At 53.2% G+C, this 24,090-nt stretch overlaps 1 protein-coding gene across 1 annotated transcript in view; it reads right to left on the minus strand.

Moving 5' to 3' along the window:
• KPNB1 (karyopherin subunit beta 1) overlaps positions 1-24,090 on the minus strand; it is a 110,303-nt gene that overhangs the window by 41,926 nt on the left and 44,287 nt on the right. The window contains exons 9-10 of the mRNA XM_075350075.1: positions 23,797-23,898; positions 23,458-23,682 (exon numbers count right to left, since the gene is read on the minus strand). Of these exons, the coding sequence (XP_075206190.1) occupies positions 23,458-23,682; positions 23,797-23,898 (327 nt within the window). The remainder of the gene's footprint in view (positions 1-23,457; positions 23,683-23,796; positions 23,899-24,090) is intronic.

Raw genomic sequence — 24,090 nt, forward strand, 5'->3', positions numbered from 1 at the left:
GGATGCTCTTTCCTCTACCCACATCAGAATCCGCCTGACTTCCTGGAAGGCTTGCCGACTGCGTGTCCCTCCTTGGTGGTTGATGTATGCCACCGCTGTGGAGTTGTCCGACTGAATTCGGATCTGTTTTCCTTCCAGCCACTGCTGGAAGGCTAATAGGGCAAGATACACTGCCCTGATCTCCAGAACATTGATCTGAAGGGTGGATTCCTGCTGAGTCCACGTCCCTTGAGCCCTGTGGTGGAGAAAAACTGCTCCCCACCCTGACAGACTCGCGTCTGTCGTGACCACTGCCCAGGATGGGGGCAGGAATGATCTTCCCTGCGATAATTAGGTGGGAAGAAGCCACCATAGCAGAGAATCCTTGGCCGTCTGAGAAAGGGAGACTTTCCTGTCTAGGGAAGTTGTCTTCCCGTCCCATTGGCGGAGAATGTCCCATTGAAGTGGACGCAGATGAAACTGCGCGAACGGGACTGCCTCCATTGCTGCCACCATCTTCCCTAGGAAGTGCATGAGGCGCCTTAAGGGGTGCGACTGACCCTGAAGGAGAGACTGCACCCCTGTCTGTAGAGACCGCTGCTTGTCCAGCGGAAGCTTCACTATCGCTGAGAGAGTATGAAACTCCATGCCAAGATACGTTAGTGATTGAGTCGGTGCCAGGTTTGACTTTGAAAAGTTAATGATCCACCCGAAAGTCTGGAGAGTCTCCAGCGCAACATTCAGGCTGTGTTGGCATGCCTCTTGAGAGGGTGCTTTGACAAGTAGATCGTCCAAGTAAGGGATCACCGAGTGTCCCTGAGAATGCAAGACTGCTACCACTGCCGCCATGACCTTGGTGAAAACCCGTGGGGCTGTCGCCAGACCAAATGGCAGAGCTACGAACTGGAGATGGTCGTCTCCTATCACGAAACGTAGAAAACGTTGGTGCTCTGTAGCAATCGGCACGTGGAGATAAGCATCTTTGATGTCTATTGATGCAAGGAAATCTCCTTGAGACATTGAGGCAATGACAGAGCGGAGGGATTCCATCCGGAACCGCCTGGCGTTCACATGCTTGTTGAGCAGCTGTAGGTCCAGAACAGGACGGAACGAGCCGTCCTTTTTTGGAACCACGAAGAGATTGGAGTAAAAACCTTGCCCTTGTTCCTGCAGAGGAACAGGGATCACCACTCCTTCTGCTCTTAGTGAGCACACCGCCTGCAGAAGGGCATTTGCTCGGTCGGGATGTGGGGAGGTTCTGAAGAACCGAGGCGGAGGATGAGAACTGAATTCTATCCTGTACCCGTGAGACAAAATGTCTGCTACCCACCGGTCTTTGACCTGTGGCAGCCAAATGTCGCAAAAGCGGGAGAGCCTGCCACCGACCGAGGATGCGGAGGGATGAGGCCGAAAGTCATGAGGCAGCCGCCTTGGAAGCGGTTCCTCCGGTTGTTTTCTTGGGGCGTGAATGAGCCCGCCAGGAATCTGAGCTCCTTTGCTCCTTCTGAGTCCCTTTGGACGAGGAGAATTGGGTCTTGCTGGAGCCTCGAAAGGACCGAAACCTCGACTGCCATTTCCTCTGTTGAGGTTTGCTCGATCTGGGCTGGGGTAAGGAGGAGTCCTTACCCTTGGACTGTTTAATGATCTCAGCCAATTGCTCACCAAACAGTCTATCTACAGATAGTGGCAAGCTGGTTAAACATTTCTTGGAAGCAGAATCTGCTTTCCATTCCTTTAACCACAAGGCTCTGCGCAAAACCACAGAGTTGGCAGACGCCATTGAGGTACGGCTCGTAGAGTCCAGGACAGCGTTGATAGCGTAAGTCGCAAACGCAGACATTTGCGAGGTTAGGGACGCCATTCGCGGCACTGCTGGACGTATGATAGAGTCCACTTGTGCCAGGCCAGCTGAAATAGCTTGGAGTGCCCACACGGCCGCGAATGCTGGAGCAAACGACGCGCCGATAGCTTCATAGACAGACTTTAACCAAAGGTCCATCTGTCTGTCATTGGCATCTTTAAGTGAAGCCCCATCTTCCACTGCAACTATGGATCTAGCCGCAAGCCTGGAGATAGGGGGGTCCACCTTTGGACACTGGGTCCAGCGTTTGACCACGTCAGGGGGAAAGGGATAACGTGTATCCTTAAGACGTTTGGAGAAACGCTTATCTGGATAAGCATGATGTTTCTGGACTGATTCTCTGAAGTCAGAGTGGTCTAGAAAAGTACTCAATTTAGGCTTAGGATACCGGAACTGGAACTTCTCCTGCTGTGCAGCTGCCTCCTCTGCTGAAGGGGCTGGGGGAGAAATATCCAACAGTCTATTGATGGCCGCTATAAGGTCATTTACCATAGCGTCACCATCAGGGGTATCTAGATTGAGAGCGGTGTCAGGATTAGATTCCTGATCACCCACCTCTGTCTCCTCATACAGAGCCTCGTCTCGCTGAGACCCTGACCAGTGTGATGACGGCGAGGGTCTCTCCCAGCGAGCCCGCTTAGGCTGCCTGGGACTGTCATCCGAGTCAGAGTCTTCAGCCTGTGATGCCTGGGACCCCCTTGTAGTACGGATTAGTTCCAACTGAGGGGGACCGGGGAGCATAGACACAGCAGTGTCCATGGTCTGAGAAACTGGCCTGGACTGCAAGGTTTCCAGGATTTTTGTCATAGTCACAGACATCTTATCAGCAAAAACTGCAAATTCTGTCCCCGTCACCGGGGCAGGGTTCACAGGCGTCTCTGCCTGGGCCACTACTACCATAGACTCTGGCTGACGAAGTGGCACAGGGACCGAACATTGCACACAATGGGGGTCATTGGAACCTGCCGGTAGATTAGCCCCACATGCGGCACAAGCAGTGCATACCGCCTGTGCCTTGGCACCCTTGCGTTTTGCGGATGACATGTTGTTGTCTCCTCAGAGCAATGAGGGTATAAGCCAAGAAGCGACTGTACAGTGCAATATAAATAAATATGGTACAGGGAAAAAATGCACCAAATAACACTGTGGCACTAGTGGGGCCAGCACTTATGTGCAGCTTACCGCCCGCATAAACGCGGGTGTGTGGTCGCCAGAGTCCCTTGTCTGAGTCCCCCAGAGCCTGTGTCCGTTCTCCAGCCAGACTGCATGCAGGAATGGCTGCCGGCGTCCTGTGGAGAGGGGCGGGCCCTGGGCGTGTTGAGACCAAGAGCGGGAAACTTGCGTCCCCACTGTGCCCAGTGAGAGGGCTGGAGTATGTAAATAAGACTCCAGCCCTCGGCGCTGGCTATAGAACAGCGTCTCTCCCTTTCCCTGATTGACAGGGTGGGGGCGGGAACGAAGCAGAGCTAGGCCGCAAAAGCCGGGGACTAGATTTATGAGCGCTGCCGCCGTAAAAGCGCGGGCAGCGCGAGTCCCCGGCGCACTACAAGTCCCAGCGGCGCCGCCGCTCCCGGAGCGGCCGGCGCGGTAGTTCCCAAGACATAAAATCACTCAGCTAAGCTGCAGTGACTCTAACCCGAGCGCGCAGCGCTAGTGCCCCCGGCGCACTAGCACACCCAGCAAGCCTGGAGTGTGCGTGGCCTGTCTGTGCGGGGACACAGAGTACCTGAACGTTGCAGGGCCTTGTCCCTGACTGTACTCAGCTCCTCCAGCAGGGTCTCTGGGTCTGTGGATGGAGCTCGGCCTCAGGGTTTGGGGGCCGGTAAGATCCCACTTCCACAGAGCCCCTCAGGGGGATGGGGAAGGAAAGCAGCATGTGGGCTCCAGCCTCCGTACCCGCAATGGGTACCTCAACCTTACAAACCACAAGTGGGGTAAGAAGGGAGCATGCTGGGGGCCCTATATGGGCCCTCTTTTCTTCCATCCGATAGAGTCAGCAGCTACTGCTGACTAAACAGTGGAGCTATGCGTGGATGTCTGACCTCCTTCGCACAAAGCAGAAAACTGGTGAGCCAGTGATCCCACTGGGGGTGTATAGCCAGAAGGGGAGGGGCCTTACACTTTTTAGTGTAATTGCTTTGTGTGGCCTCCGGAGGCAGTGCTATACACCCAATCGTCTGGGTCTCCCAATGGAGCGCCGAAGAAATATAGAGTAGGACCCCCCCCCCCCCCTATTGAGATCTGCCGTGACAAGGCAGGGGTGGCTCAAAAAATTGATCAATTATTTGCTAAAAATCTCATTTTGTATTATAGTACAGTTAGAATAAGGGCTCATTCAGATGGCCGTTCAGTTTGTCCTGGTCAGTTCGTTTTTTTAGTGGACCCACGGACAGGACCATCTTTTCAATGTCTTGTGTAGGATCGGATGGTACACGGTAGCACTTCCGTGGGCATCCAATACTACAAAAAAAAAAAAAACAACACATCGGATGCAGTTTGTCCGTTCCGTTATTATGGAACATGTCCTATTCTGTTCCGTAATAATGGACCGTGACTCAATACAAGTCAATAGGCACGCAAAATCCCCGGAAGCCACACGGAAGCACTTTCGTGTGACCTCCGTCGGGTGCCCCTGCAGTCTGTGTCCCTCTCCAGTGACAGGCCCGTGCTGCAGTGTCAGCAGCCGCGGAGATGACAAGCGCTGCCATCAGGAGATTAGTAAAGTTCCTTACCTGCTGTGACGATTTCCTGCCCTCCTGACGTCAGTGCTGTCACGGTCTTCCATGCCCGCCGCTTGTCACATCTCCTCTCGCTGCCGACCCGAGACTGTCACTAGCTGTGACGTCACAAACCGCTCGTGATACTTTGTGAATGCAGCGGTCATTGAACTCAGTGACAGCGCTGCTGTCAGAAGTGCAGCGATCACCGCAGGTAATGTACCTCGCTAACCTCCTAACAGCAGCACTCGTCATGCTCTGCAGTGACCTGGGCTGACCTCACGATGTTAGCTCAGGTCACTGCACGGCTCTCCCAGCCAATGGGGAACATTCTGTTCTTCATTGACTGGGACAGTGACTATGGTATGGATCGTCATGGGACCCCCTTATTGGATTACACCAGACCTGGATTTGTTTTTCATTCTAATAAATTTGTGAAAAAGGGAATGTTTTGGGGGAGTGTTTTTTTCAAATAAAAATGCGTTTGCCGTCTTTTTTTTATTACTGACTGGGTTTGTGATGTCTGGTATCTGATGGACGCGTGACATCACAAACCCCAGGGCTTGATGCAAGGTGACATTACACATCTGGCATCAACCCCATATATTACCCAGTTTGCCACCGCACCAGGGCAACGGGATGAATTGGGGCAAAAAGCCAGGAATGGCACATTAATGGATGCGCCACTTCTGGGGCAGCTGCGGCCTGCTATTTTTAGGCTGGCAAGTGTCCAATAACAGTGGACCTCCCTAGTCTGAGAATACCAGACCACAGCTGTCCGCTTTACCTTGGCTGGTGATCCAATTTGGTGCGGGTGGGGGGGGGTGGGGCGACGACCGTGTTTTTTTTGTTTTAAATTATTTAATTTAAAATAACAGCGTGGGGTGCCCTCTGTTATGGATTACCAGCCAAGGTGAAGCTGCCAGCTGTGATCTGCAGGCTGCAACCGTCTGCTTTACCCTAGCTGGCTACAAAAGATAGCCAAAAATTAATAATTATTCCCCCTAAATACAAGGCTTAACACCCTTTAGTGCCACATGAAAGTCACTAAAGGATGCCAGCTTAGAATATGCAGGGGGTGGGAAAAAGGGAATTTTGTTTACTTACCGTAAATTCCTTTTCTTCTAGCTCCTATTGGGAGACCCAGACAATTTGGGTGTATAACTTCTGCCTCCGGAGGCCACACAAAGTATTACACTTTAAAAAGTGTAACCCCTCCCCTCTGCCTATAAACCCTCCCGTGGACCACGGGCTCCTCAGTTTTGGTGCAAAAGCAGGAAGGAGGAAACTTATAAATTGGTCTAGGGTAAACTCAATCCGAAGGATGTTCGGAGAACTGAAGACCAAGAACCATAAGAACGAATCAACATCAACAACATGTGTACACAAAAGAACAACCAGCCCGAAGGGCACAGGGGTGGGTGCTGGGTCTCCCAATAGGAGCTAGAAGAAAAGGAATTTACGGTAAGTAAACACAATTCCCTTTTTCTTTGTCGCTCCATTGGGAGACCCACACAATTGGGACGTCCAAGAGCAGTCCCTGGGTGGGTAAAAGAATACCTCAATAAAGAGAGCCGAAAACGGCCCCCTCTTACAGGTGGGCAACCGCCGCCTGGAGGAGCCCATCTAGACTGGCGTCTGCCGAAGCATAGGTATGCACTTGATAGTGCTTTGTGAAAGTGTGCAGACTAGACCACGTAGCTGCCTGACACCTGCTGAACCGTTGCCCGGTGCCGCAAAGCCCATGACGCACCTACAGCTCTGGTAGAATGGGCTTTCAACCCTGAAGGAAGTGGAAGCCCAGAAGTGCGGTAGGCCTCGAGAATCGGTTCCTTGATCCACCGAGCCAAGGTTGACTTGGAGGCCCGAGAGCCCTTACGCTGGCCAGCGACAAGGACAAAGCGCGCGTCTGAACGGCGCAGGGGCGCCGTGCGAGACACATAGAACCGGAGTGCTCTCACTAGATCCAAAGAGTGCAAATCCTTTTCACACTGGTGAATTGGATTAGGGCAAAAGGAAGGCAAGGAGATATCCTGATTTAGATGAAAAGGGGATACCACCTTAGGGAGAAATTCCGGGACAGGACGCAGAACCACCTTATCCTGGTGGAAAACCAGAAAGGGGGCTTTGCATGACAGCGCTGCAAGCTCCGACACTCTCCGAAGTGATGTGACTGCCACCAGGAAGGCCACCTTCTGAGAAAGACGGGAGAGAGAGACATCCCGCAGCGGTTCAAAAGGCGGCTTTTGAAGAGCCGTCAGAACCCTGTTAAGATCCCAAGGTTCCAAAGGACGTTTGTAAGGTGGGACCATGTGGCAAACCCCCTGCAGGAACGTGCGGACCTGCGGAAGCCTGGCTAGACGCTTTTGAAAAAACACGGAGAGCGCAGACACTTGGCCCTTGAGAGAGCCGAGGGACAAACCCTTGTCCATTCCAGGTTGTAGGAATGAAAGAAATGTGGGTAAAGCAAACGGCCATGGAGGAAAACCGTTATCAGAGCACCAGGATAAGAAGAAGATTTGCCAAGACCTGTAATAGATCTTGGCGGACATTGGCTTCCTGGCTGGTTTCATGGTGGCAATGACATCCTGAGATAACCCTGAAGACGCTAGGAGCCAGGACTCAATGGCCACACAGTCAGGTTGAGGGCCACAGAATTCAGATGGAAAAACGGCCCTTGTGACAGCAAGTCTGGGCGGTCTGGAAGTGCCCACGGTTGACCCACCGTGAGATGCCACAGATCCGGATACCACGACCACCTCGGCCAGTCTGGAGCGACGAGAATGGCGCGACGGCAGTCGGACCGGATCTTGCGTAGTACCCTGGGCAGCATCGCCAGAGGGGGAAACACATATGGCAGTCGAAACTGCGACCAATCCTGGACCAGAGCATCCGCTGCCAGAGCTCTGTGATCCTGAGACCGTGCCATGAAGGCCGGGACCTTGTTGTTGTGTCGTGACGCCATGAGATAGACATCCGGCGTTCCCCAGCGGCGACAGATCTCTCGAAACACGTCTGGGTGAAGAGACCAATCCCCCGCGTCCATGCCCTGACGACTGAGAAGAAGGGAATTTTGTTACTTACCGTAAATTCCTTTTCTTCTAGCTCCTATTGGGAGACCCAGACGATTGGGTGTATAGCACTGCCTCCGGAGGCCACACAAAGCAATTACACCAAAAAGTGTAAGGCCCCTCCCCTTCTGGCTATACACCCCCAGTGGGATCACTGGCTCACCAGTTTTAGTGCAAAAGCAAGAAGGAGGAAAGCCAATAACTGGTTTAAACAAATTCACTCCGAAGTAACGTCGGAGAACTGAAAACCGTTCAACATGAACAACATGTGTACCCGAAAAACAACCAAAAATCCCGAAGGACAACAGGGCGGGTGCTGGGTCTCCCAATAGGAGCTAGAAGAAAAGGAATTTACGGTAAGTAACAAAGAAGGGAATTTTGTTACTTACCGTAAATTCCTTTTCTTCTAGCTCTTATTGGGAGACCCAGACGATTGGGGTATAGCTACTGCCCTCCGGAGGCCACACAAAGCACTACACTAAAAAGTGCAAGGCCCCTCCCCTTCTGGCTATACCCCCCCGTGGTATCACGGGTTCTCCAGTTTTAGTGCCAAAGCAAGAAGGAGGAAGCCAATAACTGGTTTAAACAAATTAACTCCGAATAACGTCGGAGAACTGAAAAACCGTTCAACATGAACGACATGTGTACCCGCAAACAACAAAAAAATCCCGAAGGACAACAGGGCGGGTGCTGGGTCTCCCAATAAGAGCTAGAAGAAAAGGAATTTACGGTAAGTAACAAAATTCCCTTCTTCTTCAGCGCTCTATTGGGAGACCCAGACGATTGGGACGTCCAAAAGCTGTCCCTGGGTGGGTAAAGAGATACCTCATGTTAGAGCTGCAAAACAGCCCTCCCCTACGGGGATGTCACTGCCGCCTGCAGGACTCTTCTACCTAAGCTGGCATCCGCCGAAGCATAGGTATGCACCTGATAATGTTTGGTGAAAGTGTGCAGACTCGACCAGGTAGCTGCCTGGCACACCTGTTGAGCCGAAGCCTGGTGTCGCAAAGCCCAGGACGCACCCACAGCTCTGGTTGAGTGGGCTTTCAGCCCTGAAGGAACCGGAAGCCCAGCAGAACGGTAGGCTTCCAGAATTGGTTCTTTGATCCATCGAGCCAGGGTGGCTTTAGAAGCCTGCGACCCCTTGCGCTGGCCAGCGACAAGGACAAAAAGTGCATCTGAACGGCGGATAGGCGCCGTGCGAGAAATATAGATTCTGAGTGCTCTCACCAGTTCTAGCAAACGTAAGTCTTTCTCATACCGGTGAACCGGCTGAGGACAAAAGGAAGGCAAGGATATATCCTGATTAAGATGAAACGAGGATACGACCTTAGGGAGAAACTCCGGAATGGGGCGCAGCACTACCTTGTCCTGGTGGAACACCAGGAAGGGAGCCTTGGATGACAGAGCTGCCAGCTCAGACACTCGCCGAAGCGATGTGATCGCAACAAGAAACGCCACTTTCTGTGACAGGCGAGAAAAGGAAACGTCCTTTAGAGGCTCGAAGGGCGGCTTTTGCAGAGCAACTAGTACCCTGTTCAGATCCCATGGATCTAACGGCCGCTTGTACGGGGGCACAATATGACAGACCCCCTGTAGGAACGTGCGCACCTTAGGAAGACGTGCTAGACGCTTCTGAAAAAACACAGATAGTGCCGAGACTTGCCCTTTAAGGGAGCTGAGCGACAAGCCCTTTTCCAACCCCGATTGCAGGAAGGAAAGAAAGGTGGGCAATGCAAATGGCCAAGGGGATACTCTCTGTGCAGAGCACCAGGATAAGAAAATCTTCCACGTTCTGTGGTAGATCTTAGCAGACGTTGACTTCCTAGCTTGTCTCATTGTGGCTACGACTCCTTGAGATAATCCTGCGGACGCTAGGATCCAGGACTCAATGGTCACACAGTCAGGTTCAGGGCCGCAGAATTCTGATGGAAAAACGGCCCTTGGGACAGTAAGTCTGGTCGGTCTGGCAGTGACCACGGTCGACCGACCGTGAGATGCCACAGATCCGGATACCACGATCTCCTCGGCCAGTCTGGGGCGACGAGTATGACGCGGCTGCAATCGGATCTGATCTTGCGTAACACTCTGGGCAAGAGTGCCAGAGGTGGGAAGACGTATGGGAGCCGGAACTGCGACCAATCTTGAACTAATGCGTCTGCCGCCAGAGCTCTTTGATCGCGCGACCTCGCCATGAATGCCGGGACCTTGTTGTTGTGCCGGGACGCCATTAGATCGACGTCCGGCACTCCCCATCGGCGACAGATTTCCTGAAACACGTCCGGGTGAAGGGACCACTCCCCTGCGTCCATGCCCTGGCGACTGAGGAAGTCTGCTTCCCAATTTTCTACGCCTGGGATGTGAACCGCGGATATGGTGGATGCTGTGTCCTCCACCCACATTAGAATGCGCCGGACTTCTTGGAATGCTTGCCGACTGCGCGTCCCTCCTTGGTGGTTGATATATGCCACCGCTGTGGAGTTGTCCGACTGGATTCGGATCTGCTTTCCTTCCAGCCACTGTTGGAAGGCCAGTAGGGCAAGATACACTGCCCTGATTTCCAGAACATTGATCTGAAGGGTGGACTCCTGCGGAGTCCACGTCCCCTGGGCCCTGTGGTGGAGAAACACTGCTCCCCACCCTGACAGACTCGCATCTGTCGTGACCACTGCCCAGGATGGGGGCAGGAAGGATCTTCCCTGAGACAATGAGGTGGGAAGGAGCCACCATTGTAGAGAGTCCTTGGCCGTCTGGGAAAGAGAGACTTTCCTGTCCAGGGACGTTGACTTCCCGTCCCATTGGCGGAGAATGTCCCATTGAAGTGGGCGCAGATGAAACTGCGCAAAGGGAACTGCTTCCATGGCTGCCACCATCTTCCCGAGGAAGTGCATGAGGCGCCGTAAGGGGTGCGACTGGCCTTGAAGGAGGGATTGCACCCCTGTCTGTAGGGACCGCTGCTTGTTCAGCGGAAGCTTCACTCTCGCTGCTCGAGTATGAAACTCCATGCCAAGATACGTTAGCGACTGTGACGGTGACAGATTCGACTTTGGAAAGTTGATGATCCATCCGAACGTCTGTAGAGTCTCCAGCGTAGCATGTAGACTGAGTTGGCATGCCTCTTGAGAGGGTGCCTTGACAAGTAGATCGTCTAGGTAAGGGATCACCGAGTGTCCCTGAGAGTGCAAGACTGCTACCACCGCCGCCATGACCTTGGTGAAGACCCGGGGGGCTGTCGCCAGACCGAATGGCAGAGCTACGAACTGAAGATGGTCGTTTCCTATCACAAAACGTAGAAAACGTTGATGTTCTGTAGCAATTGGCACGTGGAGATAAGCATCTTTGATGTCTATTGAGGCAAGGAAGTCTCCTTGAGACATTGAGGCAACGACAGAGCGGAGGGTTTCCATCCGGAACCGTCTGGCGTGCACATGTTTGTTGAGCAGCTTTAGATCCAGAACAGGACGGAACGAGCCGTCCTTTTTTGGAACCACAAAGAGATTGGAGTAAAACCCTCGCCCTTGTTCCTGAGGCGGTACAGGAACCACTACTCCTTCCGCTCTTAGGGAGTCCACCGCCTGCAGCAGGGCATCTGCTCGGTCTGGATGTGGGGAGGTTCTGAAGAACCGAGCTGGAGGACGAGAACTGAACTCGATTCTGTACCCGCGAGACAAAATGTTTGTCACCCACCGGTCTTTGACCTGTGACATCCAAATGTCGGAAAAGCGGGAGAGCCTGCCCCCGACCGGAGATGCGGAGGGGGGGGGCTGGAAGTCATGAGGTAGCCGCTTTGGAAGCGGTTCCCCCATTTGCTTTCTTGGGGCGTGCGTGAGCCCGCCAGGAATCTGAGACTCTTTGCGTCCTCTGAGTCCCTTTGGACGAGGAGAATTGTGTCTTGCCCGAACCTCGAAAGGACTGAAACCTCTGCTGCCATTTTTTCTGCTGAGGTTTGCTTGATCTGGGCTGGGGTAAGGAAGAGTCTTTACCCTTGGACTGTTTAATGATGTCAGCCAATGGCTCGCCAAACAGTCTATCTCTAGATAAAGGCAAGCTGGTTAAACATTTTTTGGAACCAGCATCTGCTTTCCAGTCCTTTAACCACAAGGCTCTGCGCAAAACTACCGAATTGGCGGACGCCATTGAGGTGCGGCTGGTAGATTCTAGGACCGCATTGATAGCGTAAGACGCAAACGCAGACATCTGCGAGGTAAGGGACGCCACTTGCGGCACCGCTGGATGTATGATAGCATCCACTTTTGCTAAACCAGCTGAAATAGCTTGGAGTGCCCATACGGCTGCGAATGCTGGAGCAAACGACGCGCCGATAGCTTCATAGACAGATTTTAACCAAAGGTCCATCTGTCTGTCATTGGCATCCTTAAGTGAAGCGCCATCCTCCACTGCAACTATGGATCTAGCTGCAAGTTTGGAAATCGGGGGGTCTACTTTTGGACACTGGGTCCAGCGCTTGACCACATCAGGGGGGAAAGGAAAACGTGTATCCTTAGAACGTTTAGAGAAACGCCTTTCTGGATGAGCGTCGTGTTTCTGGATTGACTCTCTGAAGTCAGAGTGATCCAAGAAAGCACTCAATTTACGCTTGGGATAGAGGAAACGAAACTTCTCCTGCTCTGCAGCTGCCTCCTCTGCAGAAGGGGCTGGGGGAGAAATATCCAACAGTCTATTGATGGCTGAGATAAGCTCGTTTACCATGGCGTCCCCATCCGGGGTATCCAGATTGAGAGGGGTTCCAGGATAAGACTCCTGATCACTCTCTTCAGACGCATCACAGGGCGACTGATTGCGCTGAGACCCTGAGCAGTGTGATGACGTTGAGGGTCTTTCCCAGCGAGCTCGCTTAGGGTGGCTGGGGCTATCATCTGAGTCATAATACTCAGCCTGGGAAGCCGGGGACCCCCTTGCAGTCTGGATTAATTCCAACTGAGGGGGATTAGAGGACAGAGACCTCGCCGTGTCCATAGACTGAGCCCCAGTCATGGATTGCAAAGTTTCAAGGATTTTTGCCATAGTCACAGACATTCCATCAGCAAAAACTGCAAAGTCTGTCCCTGACACCGGGGCAGGACTTACAAGCGTCTCAGCCTGGGTCACTACCCCTCCGGACTCCGGCTGGCGAAGCAGCACCGGATCTGAGCATTGCACACAATGGGGGTCTTTGGAACCTGCTGGTAGAGCAGCCCCACATGCAGCACACGCAGTGTACACAGCCCTAGCCTTGGCAGCCTTGCGTTTTGTGGATGACATGTTGCTGCCTCCTCAGAGCGATCTGGGGTATCCAGCCAGGAAGCGACCTCACAGTGCAAGAAATAAATAAATATATATATCTGGTGACACAGTACACCAATACACACTGAGGCACTAGAGGGGCCAGCTGAAATGCCGCTTACCGCCCGCTTAAGAGCGGGTGTGTGGTCGCCAAAAGCCCCCTATTCCAGGTCTCCCAGAGCCTTGCGTCCTTCCTCCAGCCAGACTGCATGTAATGGCTGCCGGCGTCCTGGGAGAGGAGGGGGGGCGGGCCCTGGGCGTTCCTGGCTAAGAGCGGGAAGCCTGCTTCCCTCTGTGCCTAGTGAGAGGGCTGGAGCATGTAAATCAGGCTCCAGCCCTCGTCGCTGCTGCGAAACAGCGTCTCTCCCCTACCCTGATTGACAGGGTGGGGGCGGGAACGAAGCGGAGCTAGGCCGCAAAAGCCGGGGACTGGATTTATAAACGCCGCCGCCGTAAAAGCGCGGTCGGCGTGTCCCCGGCGCACTACAAGTCACAGCAGCGCCGCCGGTCCAGTGGGGGTCGGCGCTGCGTTCCCACAACACAAAAGTCCCCCAGTAAACTGCAGGAACACCAACTCAATCATTACGGTCCCCGGCGCACTACAACACCCAGCCAGCCCGGAGTGTGTCTGTGCCTGCCGGGGACACAGAGTACCTGTATGATGCAGGGCCATGTCCCTGATTGTACTCCTGCTCCATATCCATCAGGTTCAACTGGGTCTGTGGATGGAGCCCGGCGTCAGAGCTTAGAGGCCGGCAGGATCCCACTTCCACAGAGCCCTACAAGGGGATGTGGAAGGAAAACAGCATGTGGGGCTCAACCTTACAACACCATCCACGGGTGAGAAGGGAGCATGCTGGGGGCCCTATATGGGCCCTCTTTTCTTCCATCCGAAATAGTCAGCAGCTACTGCTGACTAAAATCTGTGGAGCTATGCGTGGATGTCTGACCTCCTTCGCACAAAGCTTGAAAACTGGAGAACCCGTGATACCACGGGGGGGTATAGCCAGAAGGGGAGGGGCCTTGCACTTTTTAGTGTAGTGCTTTGTGTGGCCTCCGGAGGGCAGTAGCTATACCCCAATCGTCTGGGTCTCCCAATAGAGCGCTGAAGAAATTACCTTCTTCTTCGGCGCTCCATTGGGAGACCCAGACGATTGGGACGTCCAAAAGCTGTCCCTGGGTGGGTAAAGAATACCTCATGTTAGAGCTGCAAGACAGCCCTCCCCTATAGGGAGGCAACTGCCGCCTGCAGGACTCTTCTACCTAGGCTGGCGTCCGCCGAAGCATAGGTATGCACCTGATAATGTTTGGTGAAAGTGTGCAGACTCGACCAGGTAGCTGCCTGGCACACCTGTTGAGCCGTAGCCTGGTGTCGCAATGCCCAGGACGCACCCACGGCTCTGGTAGAATGGGCCTTCAGCCCTGATGGAACCGGAAGCCCAGCAGAACGGTAGGCTTCAAGAATTGGTTCTTTGATCCATCGAGCCAGGGTGGCCTTAGAAGCCTGCGACCCTTTGCGCTTACCAGCGACAAGGACAAAGAGTGCATCCGAACGGCGCAAGGGCGCCGTGCGGGAAATGTAGATTCTGAGTGCTCTCACCAGATCCAACAAATGTAAATCCTTCTCATACCGATGAACTGCATGAGGACAAAACGAAGGCAAAGAGATATCCTGATTAAGATGAAAAGAGGATACCACCTTCGGGAGAAACTCCTGAATGGGGCGCAGCACTACCTTGTCCTGGTGGAAGACCAGGAAGGGAGCCTTGGATGATAGCGCTGCCAGCTCAGACACTCTCCGAAGAGATGTGATCGCTACCAGAAAAGCCACTTTCTGTGATAGTCTAGAAAGTGAAACCTCCCTCAGAGGCTCGAAGGGCGGCTTCTGGAGGGCAACTAGTACCCTGTTCAGATCCCATGGATCCAACGGCCGCTTGTACGGGGGTACGATATGGCAAACCCCCTGTAGGAACGTGCGCACCTTAGGAAGGCGTGCCAAACGCCTCTGAAAAAAGACGGATAGCGCCGAGACCTGACCTTTAAGGGAGCCGAGCGACAAACCTTTTTCTAACCCAGATTGCAGGAAAGAAAGAAAGGTAGGCAATGCAAATGGCCAGGGGGACACTCCCTGAGCAGAGCACCAGGATAAGAATATCCTCCACGTTCTGTGGTAGATCTTAGCGGACGTGGGCTTCCTAGCCTGTCTCATGGTGGCAACGACCCCTTGGGATAATCCTGAAGACGCTAGGATCCAGGACTCAATGGCCACACAGTCAGGTTCAGGGCCGCAGAATTCCGATGGAAAAACGGCCCTTGGGACAGTAAGTCTGGTCGGTCTGGTAGTGCCCACGGTTGGCCGACCGTGAGCTGCCACAGATCCGGATACCACGCCCTCCTCGGCCAGTCTGGGGCGACGAGTATGACGCGGCTGCAATCGGATCTGATCTTGCGTAGCACTCTGGGCAAGAGTGCCAGAGGTGGAAACACATAAGGGAGCCGGAACTGCGACCAATCTTGCACTAGGGCGTCTGCCGCCAGCGCTCTTTGATCGCGAGACCGTGCCATGAAGGTTGGGACCTTGTTGTTGTGCCGGGACGCCATGAGGTCGACGTCCGGCCTTCCCCATCGGCGACAGATTTCCTGAAACACGTCTGGGTGAAGGGACCATTCCCCTGCGTCCATGCCCTGGCGACTGAGGAAGTCTGCTTCCCAGTTTTCTACGCCGGGGATGTGAACTGCGGATATGGTGGAGGCCGTGGCTTCCACCCACATCAGAATCCGCCGGACTTCCTGGAAGGCTTGCCGACTGCGTGTCCCCCCTTGGTGGTTGATGTATGCCACCGCTGTGGAGTTGTCCGACTGAATTCGGATCTGCCTTCCTTCCAGCCACTGCTGGAAGGCTAGTAGGGCAAGATACACTGCTCTGATTTCCAGAACATTGATCTGAAGGGTGGACTCCTGCTGAGTCCACGTACCCTGAGCCCTGTGGTGGAGAAAAACTGCTCCCCACCCTGACAGACTCGCGTCTGTCGTGACCACCGCCCAAGACGGTGGTAGGAAGGATCTTCCCTGTGATAATGAGGTGGGAAGAAGCCACCAATGCAGAGAGTCCTTGGCCGTCTGGGAAAGGGAGACTTTCCTGTCCAGGGATTTTGACTTCCCGTCCCATTGGCGGAGAATGTCCCATTGAAGTGGGCGCAGATGAAACTGCGCAAACGGAACCGCCTCCATTGCCGCCACCATCTTCCCGAGGAAGTGCATGAGGCGTCTTAAGGAGTGCGACTGACTTTGAAGGAGAGCCTGCACCCCAGTCTGTAGAGACCGCTGCTTGTCCAGCGGAAGCTTCACTATCGCTGAGAGAGTATGAAACTCCATGCCAAGATACGTTAGTGATTGGGTCGGTGACAGATTTGACTTTGAGAAGTTGATGATCCACCCGAACGTCTGGAGAGTCTCCAGTGCAACAGTCAAGCTGAGTTGGCATGCCTCTTGAGAGGGTGCCTTGACCAGTAGGTCGTCCAAGTAAGGGATCACAGAGTGTCCCTGAGAGTGCAAGACTGCTACCACTGCCGCCATGATCTTGGTGAACACCCGTGGGGCTGTCGCCAGACCAAATGGCAGAGCTACGAACTGAAGATGGTCGTCTCCTATCACGAAGCGTAGAAAGCGTTGGTGCTCTGTAGCAATCGGCACGTGGAGATAAGCATCCTTGATGTCTATTGATGCTAGGAAATCTCCTTGAGACATTGAGGCAATGACTGAGCGGAGGGATTCCATCCGGAACCGCCTGGCGTTCACATGCTTGTTGAGCAGTTTTAGGTCCAGAACAGGACGGAATGAGCCGTCCTTTTTTGGCACCACAAAGAGATTGGAGTAAAAACCTTGACCTCGTTCCTGAAGAGGAACAGGGACCACCACTCCTTCTGCTCTTAGAGAATTCACCGCCTGCAGAAGGGCATCTGCTCGGTCGGGATGTGGGGAAGTTCTGAAGAACCGAGGCGGAGGACGAGAACTGAACTCTATCCTGTACCCGTGAGACAAAATGTCTGTTACCCACCGGTCTTTGACCTGTGGCAGCCAAATGTCGCAAAAGCGGGAGAGCCTGCCACCGACCGAAGATGCGGAGGGAGGCGGCCGAAAGTCATGAGGCAGCCGCCTTGGAAGCGGTACCTCCGGTTGCTTTCTTGGGGCGCGAGTGAGCCCGCCAGGAATCAGAGCTCCTTTGCTCTTTCTGAGTCCCTTTGGACGAGGAGAATTGGGGCTTGCCCGAGCCTTGAAAGGACCGAAACTTTGACTGCCACTTCCTCTGTGGAGGTTTGCTTGATCTGGGCTGGGGTAAGGAGGAGTCCTTACCTTTGGACTGTTTAATGATTTCCGCCAATTGCTCACCAAACAGTCTGTCTCCAGATAATGGCAAGCTGGTTAAACATTTTTTAGAAGCAGAATCTGCTTTCCATTCCTTTAACCACAAGGCTCTGCGCAAAACTACAGAGTTGGCGGATGCCATTGAGGTACGGCTCGTAGAGTCCAGTACCGCATTGATAGCGTAGGTCGCAAACGCAGACATTTGCGTAGTTAGGGACGCCACTTGCGGCACTGCTGGACGTATGAGAGAGTCCACCTGTGCCAGACCAGCTGAAATAGCTTGGAGCGCCCACACGGCCGCGAATGCTGGAGCAAACGACGCGCCAATAGCTTCATAGACAGATTTCAACCAAAGGTCCATCTGTCTGTCATTGGCATCTTTAAGTGAAGCCCCATCCTCCACTGCAACTATGGATCTAGCTGCAAGCCTGGATATTGGAGGGTCCACTTTTGGACACTGGGTCCAGCGTTTGACCACGTCAGGGGGAAAAGGATAACGTGTATCCTTAAGGCGTTTAGAAAAACGCTTGTCCGGATAAGTATTGTGTTTCTGGATGGATTCTCTGAAGTCAGAGTGGTCCAGAAAAGTACTCAATTTACGCTTGGGATACAGGAAATGGAATTTCTCCTGCTGTGCAGCTGCCTCCTCTGCAGAAGGGGCTGGGGGAGAAATATCCAACAGCCTATTGATGGCCGCTATAAGGTCATTTACCATGGCATCACCATCTGGCGTATCCAAATTGAGTGCGGCGTCAGGACAAGACTCCTGATCACCCACCTCTGAGCCATCATATAGAGACCCTTCTCGCTGAGACCCTGATCCGCGTGATGACGTGGAGGGTCTCTCCCAGCGAGCTCGCTTAGGCGGACTGGGACTGTCATCGGAGTCAGAGCCCTCAGCCTGTGATGCCTGGGACCCCCTTGAATTACGGATTAATTCCAGCTGAGGGGGGCCGGGGAACATAGACACAGCGGTGTCCATGGTCTGAGCAACTGGCCTGGACTGCAAGGTCTCCAGGATTTTTGTCATAGTCACAGACATTTTATCAGCAAAGACTGCAAATTCTGTCCCCGTCACCGGGGTAGGGTTCACAGGCGTCTCTGCCTGGGCTACCACCACAATAGGCTCTGGCTGACGAAGTGCCACTGGGACTGAACATTGCACACAATGAGAGTCGTTGGAGCCTGCTGGTAGATTAGCCCCACATGCTGCACAAGCAGTGTATACAGCCCGTGCCTTGGCACCCTTGCGTTTTGCGGATGACATGCTGTTGTCTCCTCAAAGCAATATAGGGTGTACAGCCAAGAAGCGACCTTACAGTGCAGCACACAAATATAACACTGTGGCACTAGTGGGGCCGCACGTATGTGCTGCTTACCGCCCGCTTAGCGCGGGTGTGTGGTCGCCAGAAACCCCTAGCCTGGGTCCCTCAGAGCCTGCGTCCGTTCTCCAGCCAGACTGCATGTGTATAATGGCTGCCGGCGTCCTGGGGAGCTGCAAGCCTGGGGGCGGGCCTAGGGCGTGCACAGAGAAAAAGCGCGAAGCCTGTGTCCTACTGTGCTCAGTGAGAGGGCTGGAGCATGTAAATCGTGCTCCAGCCCTCGGCGCTGCCGATTGAACAACGTCTCTCCCCTACCCTGATTGACAGGGTGGGGGGCGTTAACGAAGCGGAGCTAGGCCGCAGAAAACCGGGGACTAAAGTTAGAAGCGCCGCCGCCGTAAAAGCGCGGTCGGCGCGTCCCCGGCGCACTACAAGTCGCAGCTGCGCCGCCGCTCCAGGGGCGGTCGGCGCGGCGATCCACACACATAAAGTCCCCCAGTAATCTGCGGGGACTATAAGCCCAGCGCACAGCGCTACAGTCCCCGGCGCACTAGCACACCCAGCAAGCCTGGGGTGTGCGTGGCCTGCCATACGAGTACCTGAAAGTTGCAGGGCCTTGTCCCTGAACGGCACTCCCGCTCCACATCCAGCAGGTTCAATGGGTCTGTGGATGGAGCCCGGCCTCAGGGCTTGGTGGCCGGTAAGATCCCACTTCCTCAGAGCCCCTCAGGGGGATGGGGAAGGAAAACAGCATGTGGGCTCCAGCCTCCGTACCCGCAATGGGTACCTCAACCTTACAAACCACAAGTGGGGTAAGAAGGGAGCATGCTGGGGGCCCCATATGGGCCCTCTTTTCTTCCATCCGATATAGTCAGCAGCTACTGCTGACTAAACAGTGGAGCTATGCGTGGATGTCTGACCTCCTTCGCACAAAGCAGAAAACTGGTGAGCCAGTGATCCCACTGGGGGTGTATAGCCAGAAGGGGAGGGGCCTTACACTTTTTGGTGTAATTGCTTTGTGTGGCCTCCGGAGGCAGTGCTATACACCCAATCGTCTGGGTCTCCCAATGGAGCGCCGAAGAAAATCTGCTTCCCAGTTTTCCACGCCCGGGATGTGAACTGCGGAGATGGTGGAGCCTGTGACTTCCACCCACTGCAGAATCCGCCCGACTTCCTGGAAGGCTTGACGACTGGGACTGCCGCCTTGGTGGTTGATGTAGGCGACGGCAGTGGCGTTGTCCGACTGGATTCGGATCTGCCTGCCCTCCAGCCACCGATGGAAAGCCAATAGGGCTAGATATACTGCCCTTATCTCCAGAATATTGTTCTGAAGGGACGATTCTATTGGAGTCCTGGTTCCTTGAGCCCTGTGGTGGAGAAAAACCGCTCCCCAACCTGACAGGCTCGCGTCCATGGTGACCACGGCCCAGGTTGGGGGGAGGAAGGATTTTCCCCGAGACAGATGTGGGTAGGAGCCACCACTGAAGTGATGTTTTGGTTGCAAGAGAAAGATGTTCTTGTCGAGGGAAGCCGAACTCTTGTCCCAGTTGCGAAGAATGTCCCATTGGAGTGGCCGTAGATGGAATTGAGCGAACGGCTTCCATAGCTGCAACCATCTTCCCCAGGAAGTGCATGAGGCGCCTTAAGGGATGTGACTGACTCCGAAGAAGTGACTGCACCCCCGCCTGCAGAGAAGGCTGTTTGTCCCGCGGTAGCTTGACCAACGCTGGCTGGGTATGAAACTCCATCCCGAGGTAAGTCAGTGATTGGGTCGGCGTCAACTTGGATTTCGGGAAATTGATGATGCACCCGAACTGCTGGAGAGTCGCCAGAGTGACGGTAAGACTTTGTTGACACGCCCCCCGAGAAGGGGCCCTGACTAGGAGATCGTCCAAGTATAGGATCACCGAGTGGCCCTGAGAGTGCAGGACCGCCACGACTGATGCCATGACTTTGGTGAAGACCCGTGGGGCTGTCGCCAGGCCGAAGGGCAATGCGACGAACTGGAGGTGTTCGTCCCCGATGGCGAAACGCAGGAAACGTTGATGTTCGGGTGCGATCGGCACATGGAGATAAGCATCCTTGATGTCGATCGATGCTAGAAAGTCTCCTTGTGACATCGAGGCGATGACCGAGCGGAGAGATTCCATCCAAAACCGTCTGGTTCTCACATGTCTGTTGAGCAGCTTGAGGTCCAGAACGGGACGGAATGACCAGTCCTTTTTTGGCACCACGAACAAGTTGGAGTAAAATCCGCGACCACGTTCCTGAAGGGGAACGGGAATCACAACTCCTTCTGTCTTCAGAGCGTCCACTGCCTGAAAAAGTGCGTCGGCCTGTGCGGGGGGTGGGGAGGTTCTGAAAAAACGAGCCGTAGGTCGAGAGCTGAACTCTATCCTGTAACCATGAGACAATGTCTCTCACCCATCGGTCTTTAACGTGTGGCCACCAGGCGTCGCCAAAGCGGGAGAGCCTGCCACCGACCAAGGATGTGGCTAGATGAGGCCGAGAGTCATGAGGAGGCCGTCTTGGAGGCAGTGCCTCCTGTGGCCTTTTGGGGGCGTGACTTGGACCGCCACGCATAGGAGTTCCTCTGGCCTTTCTCCGGCTGGTTGGACGAAGAGGATTGGGGCTTGGCGGAGGGACGAAAGGACCGAAACCTCGATTGGATTTTTCTCTGCTGAGGTCTCTTAGGTTTGGACTGGGGTAAGGAGGAGTCCTTTCCCGAGGATTCCTTAATAATCTCATCCAACCGTTTGCCAAACAAACGTTCGCCAGAAAAAGGCAAACCAGTTAAGAACCTTTTGGAAGCAGAATCTGCTTTCCATTCGCGCAGCCACATGGTCCTGCGGACTGCCACGGAGTTAGCGGATGCTACAGCCGTACGGCTAGCGGAGTCCAGGACGGCGTTCATGGCGTAGGATGAAAATGCTGATGCCTGAGAGGTCAAGGAAGATACATGCGGAGCAGAATTCCGCGTGACAGCATTAATCTCAGTCAGACATGCCGAGATTGCTTGGACAGCCCACACAGCCGCAAAGGCCGGGGCAAAAGACGCGCCCGTGGCCTCATAAATAGACTCCACCAAGAGCTCTGTCTGTCTGTCAGTGGCATCCTTCAGGGATGAGCCATCGGCAACAGACACAACGGACCTAGCAGCCAATCTAGAGACTGGAGGATCCACCTTGGGAGAGTGTGCCCAGCCCTTAACGACTTCAGGTGGAAAGGGATAACGCGTGTCAGTGTGCCGTTTAGCAAAGCGCTTGTCCGGGACCGCTCTGGGCTTCTGGACAGCGTCCCTGAAGTTAGAGTGATCAAAACACGTATTGCGCGTACGTTTGGGGAATCGAAATTGGTGTTTCTCCTGCTGAGAAGCCGACTCCTCTGCAGGAGGAGGTGGTGGTGAGAGATCCAACACCTGGTTGATGGACGAGATGAGATCATTTACTAAGGCGTCCCCCTCAGGGGTATCAAGGTTAAGGGCGAAGACAGGGTCAGAGCCCTGAGCTCCCACGTCCGTCTCCTTCCACACAAAGCATAAAACTGAGGAGCCCGTGGTCCACGGGAGGGTGTATAGGCAGAGGGGAGGGGTTACACTTTTTTTTTTTTAAAAGTGTAATACTTTGTGTGGCCTCCGGAGGCAGAAGCTATACACCCCAATTGTCTGGGTCTCCCAATGGAGCGACAAAGAAATTATATATGTCTTTCTCATCCATCTATCCCTCTGTTCATTCATCCCTCTATCTCTGTCTCTATATGTATCCATCTCTATATCTACTCATCTATCTTTCTTGCTGCTTCCGTTTTTTTTGCGGTCCGCAAAAAAAAAACGGAAGGCACACGGACCGTATACGGAACAGATGTCACACGGATGCATCCTTGAAAAAAAAAAAAAACAGACCGTTTTTTGCAGACCGCAAAAACAGAACGGTCATGTGAATGTAGCCTAAATCTGTGAATTTACACTTATTTGATGCATGCCACTCTCAGATGTGCTGGCGCCCCTCTCGCTATACAGCCAATGCAGCAGTACTGCTCCTCAAAATGAGCACATCTGGCCACTGCCATCCCTGGGAACAGCTGATCAGCAGGGGTAGATCAGCAGAGGTACCAGGTGTCGCACGCTCACTACTCTGATATTGATGAACTATGCTAAGGTAATCAATATAAAGTACTGGGCAACCACTTTAAGTCTTAATTACCTTTTAGGAGCATAGTAAATCAAAAGGATTAAGTACAGATGCTCGTGCATCAGGGCAAGGCAAGTCACAAATACACCTTCCCATCCATCAATTCTCTGGCTCCATTACGCCAGAGATGCCAATCAAAATAGGGAAGGGTGGGGAATCAGCCAGCAGGAGGGAAGGTGCATTTGAGTGATTAGCCTCACCATGATGCACAAGCGCCTGTACTTGGTTTGAACAGTCATTCTGTGCTGCAAGAGTCCCTTTAAATTATGGATTAAATTCAGTAGATCAGAAGTAGGAGCCACCAAATTAGGTATTCAAGTCAGTGTAATAGTGCCCAAAAATAAATTAATAAATGGCCAAGTAACAATGTTTTGTACATGCATGACTTACAAATATGAGTAGCAAGTCTAGTGATTTACTACAAGTAATGCATAAGTCTGCCAGCGACTGGCAGTGACAGACAGACATCACAAGTACACCACCTTTACAAGGAGACTTGATATAACTATTTAAATGTCTTCAGAGAGTCACAATCAACACAGTCTGTTCTGCGTGGTGCATGAACTCATCATCCTTAGACAGTAAATGTTAGAAGTAGTATCAAAAGAAAGCATTAACCTGGTAACTGGTAAAGAGGGAAATAAAAAAAAAAACACCCAAAACACTAACCTGGATTACTAAGGGCTTCAACTGGCAGGCTTCTGGACCCTCGAGTATACTTCCAAATGCCATGACTGCTGCATCCCTGTAGCGCCAGTCTGGGTTCTTAATGTGTTCTTTAATGAATGGCAGCACATGGGGGACAATGTCATCTTCACAGCAGGTAGCAAGGAGCATGAGGCATACCCCGGCAGCCTTACAGGGGTTCCAGTCATCGTCGTCATCATTCTCATCCTAGTAGCAGAGATCAGGTGGTTGGATACTGACAAAATACAAACCCTTGCAGCATTACAGGCTTTTATGCGCCACAATTTTTAGAAGCTAGAAATTAAAAAAACAAATATTCACCTGTTTCGTAAGGGTCTGTGTCAGTATAGGAACAAGGTACTGCAGAGCCCCCTTAGCATAGAACTTGCTGGTGTGTTCTGGCGGTCTCCCCTGTTCAGCAGCCTGAAAAACAGAATATGGTGTAACCGGAGTGTATAGCCACTATATAACCGCGATTACAAAGATTTAAACTGCAAGGTTTCAGCAAAACGTGAGATTTATTCTGAGAGCAGGTGAATTTATGCTATGTTTGAGAAAGGCTATTGAAGCCGTAACACAATGCATCTTGTCTGTATGGATTCAAGAATTAAGGCC

The sequence above is a fragment of the Anomaloglossus baeobatrachus genome, chromosome 5, assembly GCF_048569485.1.
Source record: "Anomaloglossus baeobatrachus isolate aAnoBae1 chromosome 5, aAnoBae1.hap1, whole genome shotgun sequence".
NCBI classification, from domain to species: domain Eukaryota; kingdom Metazoa; phylum Chordata; class Amphibia; order Anura; family Aromobatidae; genus Anomaloglossus; species Anomaloglossus baeobatrachus.